At 43.8% G+C, this 12,400-nt stretch overlaps 1 protein-coding gene across 6 annotated transcripts in view; it reads left to right on the top strand.

Annotated features, from left to right (window-relative positions):
• DPF1 (double PHD fingers 1) overlaps positions 1 to 12,400 on the top strand; it is a 185,186-nt gene that overhangs the window by 129,577 nt on the left and 43,209 nt on the right. For all 6 annotated transcript variants that reach the window (XM_068250831.1, XM_068250829.1, XM_068250828.1 and 3 more), the window contains 2 exons: positions 1,793 to 1,871; positions 3,476 to 3,607. In XM_068250831.1, the coding sequence (XP_068106932.1) occupies positions 1,793 to 1,871; positions 3,476 to 3,607 (211 nt within the window). The remainder of the gene's footprint in view (positions 1 to 1,792; positions 1,872 to 3,475; positions 3,608 to 12,400) is intronic.

Below are 12,400 nucleotides of genomic sequence, written 5' to 3'. Positions count from 1 at the left end.
TGACTGGAGATGGGAGCAGGGCAGAATTTCTGTCAACTTTCTTTAGACATACCTCCCCCCTTTTCCATTTCCTCATAGAGCAGCCTCCCCCATGTATAATAGGCTTTCCATGCCAACGGCCCTCCCATTCCACATGTATCCCCCTGTTCCATGTCTAATTTGCATGTTCAACAGCCTCTTATTCCATGAACCCGCCCCTTGCCTGGTGACTCCATTCTTCCATGTGCAAATGCTACTCTCTTCATGTGCGGCCATTAGGGATGGTCACTGAGATGTAAATCATTTTGAGTTGATGCAGAATTATGGAAATTTTGTATGCAATTATTTTTATCTCATTGACCATCCCTAGCAGCCATGCAGCCACCATTTGCAGCTTTTGTTTCCTGCTTACAGCCTTCTATTTCATGTGCAGTGCCCACATTTTTCATGACTAGTTTCCCTCTCCCCACCTTCTAGCCTGGATTTATTAAAAATTGCCTGCTGCTATGTGACAAACGTTTTTAACTTTTCTGCCTGGGACATACTGGACTAAGGCCAGAGTAGCAGAAAGATCTACAGTATGAGTGTAGTCACATGGTTGCATTCTTGGTTAAACAAATTCCAGACCGTCCTGGTAGCACATATGAAGATGTTAAAAGTAAGCCTGCACTAGCTTAAAGTGTATAGACAGTTTCCAAAATGATTTGCACATCTGCTTTATCTCTTCATTCTCAATGTAAATAGTTCAAATATGGCAATGAAGCCTGCTCTTTCAGCTTTTCACAGCAGATGGATGCAACTAATATAGGAGTGCCCAGCAGACGGCAGGATATACCCTTCCTCCCCTTCAGACTTCTGTTGTGTTGTCTAAATGCCTACCTCAGCTGTTGTGCCAGCCAACCAATGTGGGTCTCCAACACAGTAGAAAAAGGCACTCCACAGGCTTCAAACTTTCGTTTGTGGTTTATTGGAGCATGGACACATAAATGTTACTGAACGCCTGACCCTTCCTCAAGTGTCAGGTGACCCGTAACATTTATGTGTCCATGCTCCAATAAACCACAAATTAAAGTCTAAAGCCTATGGAGTGCCTTTTCTACTGTGTTGGAGTTCTAAGTGAAGCAGGAGTGGTGGACCTGCAGGAAAAGTGCACCGGCAAGAGCTGCTTAATTAAGGTGGCTTTAGAATTGTTCACCCATGTGGGTCTTCCTGGGCACGTCAGGGATGGAAAACACAAGCTCAGTTTGCTTCACATGGGGAATTATACACCAATCATTGATGGATCAAATGATATCAATTACTTTTCCTATTTGTTATACATATTTGTGACTGGAGATACACTTTGATAATTTAAGAATGAATATTCAGCTCTTATCATAAGTCCACTTAAATGAATTAATTTTGAAGTAAAAGGATGGCAATGTTAGTCATTAGCGATGTCTATGGGAACTCATGGAGAAGCATGTGATCAATTTGGTCAGGTGATAGATATGTAAGTCTCTGATTTGCTATTCACGATCATGTGCTAAAGCTGGATGTGATCTCAGCCAATCAGAGCTTTTCAAATCTATCAGCTGATCAAACAGACCACAGTCTTCTCCAGGAGTTCTCCTCGCCATCACCATCACTATTAGTCATTGGTATAGGATTGTTGTAAGGCTGGGTGAAAACAGTGAGCAAAAAGTTTAGAATGAATGAAATTCGGAATATGGTATGGATGGAAATGTTTGGCATGATAGATGTGGAAGGCGTAATAGAGAGGGTGGAATGCTGAAGAAAGAAACAACACAACGTAATAACGTATTTCCTGTAGGCCTGTGGAATCGGAGGCTTGAAAAAGAGACAAGATCCCTCAGCCTTAGAAGATCGAGACAAGCCCTATGTGTGTGACAGTAAGTGCTACACAAATTGTTTACACAACTAGCAAAGGCTACAATTGAGGCCGGTTTTGCACCTGGCCAGTGAGTCTGCGGTGCGATGCTCCTCCCCATCGCATTGCCATGCACAAAACGTCATTCATATGACCCTGAGGCAGAGTGCGCCCACAGGCTCATATGTAAAGCGCCACCCCGCCTCTCCTCACCCAGTGACGTAATCCCTAGTAGTACATCACTGGGATTCCCTGGGTTTCCCCATCGTAATCCACGCTGCACCGCCGCCGACAACATATTTAAAATTAAAAATTTCTGTGTCATCCATTGACTTACATTACTTCTGATGTGGAAGTCCAGGGGTCATTACCCTTTGACTTCCACCTTGACTTGTCACTGACTTTGTGACAGCTTAGTGGACGATCGGGGACTTCCAGCACAATGCCGTAAGTGTGATAGGTCCCATTGATTTGCCTTGCATTGTTGTTGCGTAAAACAGGGTAGCGCAATGCACAATTGCAAGGCAAGTGTAAAAGGGGCCTCAGAGTTGCACATTTTGAATGCCAGTGTACACTCTGCTGGACCAGATTCAGGGTCATGCTTAGGAATCATTGTGACTGTCAAAGTTAACAATGCTTCCCTCCCTCTACCCCAGCATAAGGACAACTGCTATATCTATCCAACCCATGCTATGGGCAATGCACAGCTAATAACGTAGATGTTGATAGTGGCATTTGGCTTGGACCCAGACTTGTACTAGTTTTTGCTCCTTTGATTGCCTGGTGAAGCGGGATAGAACCTGCAAAACGCATTGCATTGTGGAGAACTTAAATAAACGGTATCCTTGTTAAAACTTTAATCAACACAGTCTGTGTTTTACTTGTTGGAGAGGTAAGCCCACCACTGCCGCTGTTTTTACTCTATTCTGGCACCTCTGTTCAAGCTTCTCTTCATATGGATAGTGATAAAAGCTAAAGAAAGTACCAGCAAGGCAATAAAGATAGTAGAGGGTTAACAGTGCTAGCTATGCTTTGGGCCGTAGAGGAAAATACATTTGCACAGCAATGCACACTCTTCCTCCTCCCAAGTCTGTTGCCCTTGTATTTATACTTTATATAAATACACTGCATAGGGTGTAGAAACGGTTAATTAATTATTTAAACACTTAACAGGGACAGGGAGATCTCTTGAACTGTAGCTGCAGTGCTGGCCACAAAGAGCTAATCTCTCAGCTGCCCCTTCCAGCCCCTCCTTGATTACTGTATGACTTCAATGATTGTAAAATGGGGAAAGAGTGCAGACAACTGTCTGTCCAATAACATTGCAGTGTCATCCCAACAAGGAATTGTGCAAAAGGAACCAGCCAGCTAGGTACATTCAATATCATTGAAAAAAGATTCCGATGTGCAATGCAAAAAACGCTGGGAATTGGTCATTCGTGCTAATCCATATACATAAATAAAACAGGAGGCTGAACTGGGACTATAATTGTGCCTGCTTCTGCTGCCAAAAGCACATATAGTGGTGTTTATAGAGATGACATACTTAAATACTAGTATAGCTGTTGAGTAGAAAACCTGTATGATAGCTTACAAATGAATGACTTGCTTACATTTCTTCTCCAGTCTGTGGCAAGAGGTACAAGAATCGGCCTGGCCTCAGCTACCACTACACCCACACTCACCTGGCCGAGGAAGAGGGTGAGGAGAATGCCGAGAGATATCTTATCCCTTTCCATAGGAAAAATAACCACAAACGTGAGTACTATAACCTTACTGGGAGGAGGAGGTGAGATATACCATATATTACACAACAGGTGTTAGCTGTATTGGACATTATGCAAGTGTGCAGCTTAGATCTGTATTGAGGGGTCACTGTAAACATCCACAGAGCATTGGGTCTAAATTCAGATCTCTATATTGCTACCTATACACTAGTAGATGTTTTTAATCATCTGGAACATGTTATAAGGAAATTGAATGAAATTATTATTATTATTTAGTGTTTAGTATTTATATAGCGTTCACAACTACACAACGCTTCTCAGAGTATATAGTCTAGTTACTAACTGCCCCCTTAGAGGAGCTTATAATCTAATCCCTACCATAGTGATATGTCTATATATGTATGTATAGTGCCATTTTAGGGGGAAGCCAATTCATTTATCTGTATGTTTTTGGGAATCAAATGAAACATGATTAAAAACTAAGGTCTCAGTCAATCAACTTAAAGTGAACCCGAGGTGAAAGTGACATGGAGGCTGCCATATTAATTTCCTTTTGAACACTACTAGTTGCCTGGCAGCCCTGCTGATCTATTTGGCTGCAGTCGTGTCTGCATCACACCAGAAACCAGCATTTAGATAATCTTGTCAGATCTGACAATAATGTCAGAAACATCTGATCTGCATATGCTTGTTCAGGGTCTATGGCTAAAAGTACCAGAGGCAGAGGATCAGCAGGATAGCCAGGCAGAAAATAAATATGGCAGCCTCCATGTCACTTTCACCTCAGGTTCACTTTAAATCAAAATATTGAATGAAACTTGATAGAAAAGGCTGTCTTTTTTATTGACTGGACAGTGGGTGGTAGTTGCAGGGTATCTATGCCCAAACAGCTTTGTACAGCAACAGTTTAGTGCGATGCAAGTGGCAGGGGTATCAGCTACCAAAAGGATGTGCGCTGAAAGACTGATCAATAGTGAGAGGAATTTCGTAAAACAATACTGCCTGATTGATATCAGATCAGAGAGAGACCGATGATTTGTGATATCTTGTGAACGTGTAACCAAACACTATACCTTCGGGTACGTACACATATACAAATTTGATTAATTACTATTGAATCTGATGAAAATCGGTGCCACCAAGAGTATGTCCGATCGTCAGTTCAAACTATTTCGGGCCGAAATTGGTTGCATGTATCAATTGGAAATGCTGAGAAATCTAGGGCCAACATGCTCGATCGGGTGCGCGGCGGTAACGGTATGTGATAATCATGAGCGTGACGGAAACTCCTGGCCGTGTTCCCCCAAATGTAGATGTACATCACCTGGTGCCCCCGTGTATTAAAGCAACACTACCGATTAACAGATTTTTTAACTTGGGATTGAAAGAGTATCTCTTTTGTTTACTGTATCAAATTCCTTTCACTCTAAACTGATCTAATTTGACGGCAGAGTGAGCCATGAGAGGAAGGGGAATTCCCTCACTGTGCATCTGTTAATCCTGTGTGTGTGAGAGAAAGTCCTGTGTCCTGTCTCTCTGACGGAAGTGTCTGAAGAGAGCAGAGGAAATGTAACTTGTTATAAACATTTGTAATTGGCTGTGACACCACAGCTTTTCATACTTTTTTTTTATTTGCTTTCAGAGAAAAATACTCTGTTGTCTGATATGCCAAAAAACCAACACTGGCTGTGCATTGAAGCAGACATCCCTTTTGAGAATGATTTGCTCCAAAAAAGCTAAATCCTACACAATGAATTAAAGCTTTTGCCTCTGATATTTGACATGAAAAGTAGGAAATTGTTTACACAGCTACTTAGACATTATTTGCACATTGTCATTTTAGAACACTTGGTTTGATAGTGTCCCTTTAATACTTTATCTGTCCAGTGTCTACCGCTGTCTCTGCTTTTTTCTTCCTCATTCGTGCCCCAGGTGATTGCCGGTGTTTTTTGCGTGGGGCGTCTGTAAAAAAAAATGTTCTATCACTACATTTTTTGAGCTTTGTCAGTAAATTTTTTTTACGAGGTTGGCAACACTGATTTTGCAAAGAATCAAGATAGGAAGCATTGGACATACCACCCCTTACTGTGGGGACACAGAAACAAAAATACAAATCTCAAGCCTGACAAGTTCTAACCTTTTCCCTTTATATTATTTTTTTCTATTCTTGTCAATTATTACTTCCTGTAACTTGTCGAGGGGACAGGATGAAAATTGAAATTTTTCAAACTATGTCATGTGTAACGATAAAAAAAACCCAAAGAAGGTTCTAGAGCTTTGTACAGACTGTTATCCTCAGTCTATGCCGCGATCCCCACATACATGCTGAGCTTTTTTATAGCTCTGGTAGGCCTACAAGGAATTATTAAGGTGGCCATGCATCTAGCAATTTGGCTGTACTGTCAACCATTTGATTCAATCATTTTATAGAATTGAGTGTGTTCCAGAATTCCCAATTGATGAAAAGTGGCTGATATCATGTCGAATCGACCAGCTTAGTCAATCGAGCAGGATGCAAGATATCGGTCAATCGCAAAGGAATCGGCTACTGTTCACATGTCGTTCAATCAACTCTGAATCGATTTTTGCATTCAGAGCATGGAGACAAAACATCAGGTAGATTGAATGTAAAGGTGAATCGCATGGGATATCGTTTGTAGTGTGTGAGTTACTAGTCGATCTACTTTCGATCAACCATACTGAAGTCGATTCCTTAATAAAGTCGATCGCTTTGTCGATTGAATCTGAATTGCTAGCTTTATGGCCGGAATTGGCTGATTGCTCTCTTATCAGATCAGAAATCCATTCGGTAGTAGTAGCACACTCTTCGAGACCTTGTGCCGTCAGGCTCGATCAGATTTCAGCAGATATCCAGTTGATAATCGGCTAAACTGCTGGCCATGCCAGCATTGTGTCACTTGACGGAGTACAAATCTGTAGCTGTCAATAGCTTACAATGGATGGAATGGAGGAATCTACCAAATTCAGTATTATATGTACAAAGTTACATTGCACTCATGTCCCCCGTGTGTGCCAGAGCATGTAGAAAATATAGAAGAGGGGGGATTCAGCTCATAGAAACGGCACCACACATGATTAATGAAAAAATATATAAATCACACTTTAATAGAATATATTTCTTCCAAATTCATCATAAAAACATTAAAAACGGTGCACACCACAAAAAAATCCATGTATGAAACCATCAATGCTCACAATAATAATGCATAATAATAAATAGATCAATAATCTCAGATCAGATGTGGGTGCTCAGTACAGAGCACTCCAACATCAGTATGAACCCGGGTTCAGTACCTCCTATAGTGGTATAAAGTGCAAACAGTGCTAAAGATGTGGAACATTATACCCAGGCCCAGACCACAACCAAGGGGTGGTAATCCCAAGCCCCAATATGATCCAAAGAATCCTAGGCCAAACAAACCACCACCGGCCAATCCTAGGGGACAGGACAATATGGATCAGTCAGATACACACAGTGACGATTTTTTATCAACCGACACCGAAGGCGAACCAGACGGGGGGGGCCACAGGCGTAAGCAGACTCAGGGATCTGCTACGCACACCCCAACATCAGAAACGCAGGAAAGTGTGGGACCACTCGAGACCAACGTATTGAGCATTATCAATTTGTCAGAAAAGTTGGCCTTTAGAAAACACTTCCAGTCACCCACCATCAGTGCACCGGACCTTAACGAAATGGACAGACAAGCTCTTAATGATCTGATGGACCTACTTACTGAGTCTGAGAATGAGTCCACAGTGAACACCGATGATTGCCACCTTTTACATGCTCCCCAAAGTTCATAAGACCCTTGTTGAACCTCCCGGTAGACCTATTGTTGCAGGGACAGCATGGACCTCCTAAGGATACTGGAAGATCTTCGGGTTCCGCCAGGGACGTTATTACTTACCTGTGACGTAGAATCACTGTACACAAACATCTCACACGATTGGGCCTTATCCACTGTTAAATATTTTCTGGAAATGGAGGACAGTACACTTTCAGAGCTTCATACGTTTCTGTTGCAATTATTAAGATGTCCCCTTCACGAGCTGAATTTTTGGACCTATTGATTCAGGTACAGGAGGATGGTACTGTAATCACTGACCTTTATAGAAAACCGACTGCGACAGGCTGTGGACTTACAACAAAGATTTGTGGATCGAGGATACCCCAAAAAAGTGGTCAAACAGGCTTTCTTTACTGCGAAAAATAAGAAAAGGACTGACCTTATCCAACAAAGACCGCGGACTAATGACCAAGTGATTGTATATGTATGTATTTATATAACGATATTCCTTACCTGGTACAATATGGGACTACCTTTATGTGGACTTGTGGACTCATTTGGACTTACTCTGGATTCATGGATTCCCCATACGCGGTTTTTCGCCGGCTTTTTTTGTGATTTTGCGACGCTGTTCCCTATGGATAGTACTTTTGTGTACAGACTATATACTGGAAGGCTGTATAAAATGGACAATCTGTATTGGTTATATATGCATGTATTGGTCTCATATGTTCGATGGTTGTATGTGTATTTGGAGATGCGGGGTGGGTAAGCCCTTTTGTGGGATAATTTTGTCCCGCACGGGGCTTGTCCACGCGGGTCTCCCCTTTAGGATTGCAATGTGCTGAGTCTCTGGTTGACATCTAATCACAATAGCAGTATTGCTGATTCATTGCCTCTCTAAACTGTCTCATTATGTAGCCATTATGGTGTTATGGTGTATATGGTGACTGTATGTGACCCTCAATATGATTTATGAGTTTTCGCTTCATATGCCTGCATACAAATTCTTTTCAAATGCTTGTTCTGTCACTATACACACCTACTTCCGCCTCATGCGCTCCAACGTAGGCCTTCTTGGTCCTCTCTACTCTCCGTCCACCCACTCCGCCCACTGACGTCGCGCATGACGCTGCAGCCGGCGTACATGCGTGACAGGCGTTCCTCCGACATTTAAACAGCGGTATCCGCTGTAACCAGCCAGAGATCCCCTCGTACTTCTTGAAGAAGCGGCGTGACGGCCGCGGAATCGGTGGAAGTGTCCACCGAGGGTCTCCATTGCCACCACCATTCCCTTTGATTCTCGGCACCCGGCTAAGTATTCCTCCTTCTTGTCCACATCACATGCTTGCTTGTTCATGGACTGTCTCTCTCAAATCACTCCTATCCTTCACGTATGGTAGTCATCTATGACACTTTATACAGGTGTCTCTATTTATTTTATCTATATACACGGTTTCATGTTATCATGTATAATGTTCCACATCTTTAGCACTGTTTGCACTTTATACCACTATAGGAGGTACTGAACCCGGGTTCATACTGATGTTGGAGTGCTCTGTACTGAGCACCCACATCTGATCTGAGATTATTGATCTATTTATTATTATGCATTATTATTGTGAGCATTGATGGTTTCATACATGGATTTTTTTGTGGTGTGCACCGTTTTTAATGTTTTTATGATGAATTTGGAAGAAATATATTCTATTAAAGTGTGATTTATATATTTTTTCATTAATCATGTGTGGTGCCGTTTCTATGAGCTGAATCCCCCCTCTTCTATAAATTCAGTATTATGCACTGAAAATAGTTCCTGTATTTCTGTGATGCTCTCAGTATGAAGGGAGGTCAGGTCTCTATATAAAATATTCTGTATTATTGGTTAAAGTCCCTGTGGAATACAGTTTGTGTCTGTAGAATGACCAGCATTTAGAGATCAGATCAGGTCTGTACACTATGCTCAGGGGCGTAGGAATAGGCCCTGCAGCCCCTGCGCCCGCGGGGGGGCCCGGCCCCCCCTGGGGCCCGCTTGGGGCCGTTTTGTGGGTGCTGGAGGGGTGGCAGCATGAGGGGAAAGCCTTGCCCACAGTCGGCGGGGAGAGGGGTAGTTCCCCCCTCTCCCTCACCTCGGGGCTCTCCCCTCTGTGCTCCCCTCCAGCTCGTAAGTGTCTGTGGGGCTGTGGTGGGCAGCGAGCGGCGGGCAGATACATACCTGCTTCCGTGCGTTCTATCGGAGACTTCTCCCTCTAGCGGCTGACGTCACTTCCGGAAGTGACGTCAGCCGCTAGAGGGAGAAGTCTCCAATGGAACGCACGGAAGCAGGTATGTATCTGCCCGCCGCTCGCTGCCCACCACAGCCCCACATTACTGCTGCCCTCATTACGATTTTCAGGTGTCTGCTGCCCTCATTACGATTTTCAGGTGTCTGCTGCCCACATTACGATTTTCAGGTGTCTGCTGCCCTCATTACGATTTTCTGGTGTCTGCTGCCCTCATTACGATTTTCAGGTGTCTGCTGCCCACATTACGATTTTCAGGTGTCTGCTGCCCTCATTACGATTTTCAGGTGTCTGCTGCCCACATTACGATTTTCAGGTGTCTGCTGCCCACATTACGATTTTCAGGTGTCTGCTGCCCTCATTACGTTTTTCAGGTGTCTGCTGCCCACATTGTGATTTTCAGGTGTCTGCTGCCCACATTACGATTTTCTGGTGTCTGCTGCCCTCATTACGATTTTCTGGTGTCTGCTGCCCTCATTACGATTTTCTGGTGTCTGCTGCCCACATTACGATTTTCAGGTGTCTGCTGCCCACATTACGATTTTCAGGTGTCTGCTGCCCTCATTACGATTTTCAGGTGTCGGCTGCCCTCATTACGATTTTCAGGTGTCTGCTGCCCACATTGTGATTTTCAGGTGTCTGCTGCCCACATTACGATTTTCTGGTGTCTGCTGCCCTCATTACGATTTTCTGGTGTCTGCTGCCCTCATTATGATTTTCTGGTGTCTGCTGCCCACATTACGATTTTCAGGTGTCTGCTGCCCACATTACGATTTTCAGGTGTCTGCTGCCCTCATTACGATTTTCAGGTGTCTGCTGCCCTCATTACGATTTTCAGGTGTCTGCTGCCCACATTACGATTTTCAGGTGTCTGCTGCCCACATTGCGATTTTCAGGTGTCTGCTGCCCACATTGCGATTTTCTGGTGTCTGCTGCCCACATTACGATTTTCTGGTGTATGCTGCCCACATTAGGATTTTCTGGTGACTGCTGCCCACATTGCGATTTTCTGGTGACTGCTGCCCACATTGCGATTTTCTGGTGACTGCTGCCCACATTGCGATTTTCTGGTGACTGCTGCCCACATTAGGATTTTCTGGTGTCTGCTGCCCACATTACGACATTCTGGTGACTGACTGCTGCCCACATTAGGATTTTCTGGTGACTGCTGCCCACATTACGATATTCTGGTGACTGCTGCCCACATTAGGATTTTCTGGTGACTGATGCCCACATTGCAATTTTCTGGTGACTGCTGCCCAGATGGCGATTTTCTGGTGACTGCTGCCCACATTGCGATTTTCTGGCCCACATTACGATTTTCTGGTGAACACTGCCCACGTTACGATTGTCTGGTGAATGCTGTCCACGTTACGATTTTCTGGTGAACGCTGCCCACATTACGATTTTCTGGCCCACATTACGATTTTCTGGTGAACACTGCCCAAGTTACGATTGTCTGGTGAATGCTGTCCATGTTACAATTTTCTGGTGAACTCTGCCCACATTACGATTTTCTGTCCCACATTACGATATTCTGGTGAACGCTGCCCACATTACGATTGTCTGGTAAATGCTGCCCACGTTACAATTTTCTGGTGACTGCTGCTCACGTTACTATTTTCTGGTGACTGGTGCCCACATTACGATTTTCTGGTGAACTCTGCCCACATTATGATTTTCTAAAGGCCCACATTACGATTTTCTGGTGAACTCTGCCCACATTACGATTTTCTGGCCCACATTACGATTGTCTGGTAAAATGCTGCCCACTTTACAATTAATTTACAGTGAAACGCTGCCCCATTACGATTATTTGGCACCTATGGGGGGGGCCCCATCCAAATATTCGCAGGGGGGCCCAGTGATTTCTAGTTACGCCCCTGACTATGCTGCTGAGTGTAGGGGCTCATCCGCAAGCCTAAGGTATAACCATAAATCCCGAGGAGTCAAGTTAGGTGAAGAGGTTCATCATGCCTCCAGAGGACCGAACATGTAGCTGTAATCCACTAACTGGACTCAACCCTCAAATGAGATAAATCAAGCAGGTATAGGCATAGCAAAACAAACACAGCATTTCAAGCTGCCTGACCTTTGTCAAGTGCCTGACAAAGGGGGGAAAGCCCAAAACATTGTGCTTGTTGTTCCATGCTGTATAACCACTTGGTGCAATAAAAGCAAAGTTTTGGATTACAGATACGCTACACCATTCTGAGCATTAAGGCGAGTTTAGACGAAGCAGCTAAAAAAAGGTGACAAAAATGAGCACCCGCTATGTGAACAGTGGCTACCAATAGCGGGGGCAAAGGGGGAGGGAACTGGGTATTAGTTGCCCACCAGAAAGGGTATTAGTAGTCGGGGGGTTGGGGGGTACTAGTTGCCCACCATAATTAAGGGGTTATTAGTTGTCTGGGGGGGTGTTATAAGTTGCCCACTGGGGGGGGGGGGGTTATTAGTTGCCCACCAGGGCTACTAATAACTGATATTTTACTTCCACTATATTATGCGTCCTTAACCAAATGGGTTTTTTTTTTTTTCAGTTCAGGCTGTGCCCAAAATAGCGCACGGTGTTTTTAAATGCACGCAGTTTAGGTATCCTTTAAATATTTTCTAGCTAGTCTCTATATTAAAGGAAGCAGTGCTGAGATGCTGATCTGAGTCACAGATTATAGCTGCATCCCAGTTTGCTCATTGTGATCCATCCAGGAGATTTTTTTTCAAACAAAAGAA

Source organism: Hyperolius riggenbachi, chromosome 8, assembly GCF_040937935.1.
Source record: "Hyperolius riggenbachi isolate aHypRig1 chromosome 8, aHypRig1.pri, whole genome shotgun sequence".
Taxonomy (NCBI): Eukaryota; Metazoa; Chordata; class Amphibia; order Anura; family Hyperoliidae; genus Hyperolius; species Hyperolius riggenbachi.
Note: the sequence above shows the minus strand (reverse complement) of the source record. Positions and strands in the feature narration are given on the sequence as shown.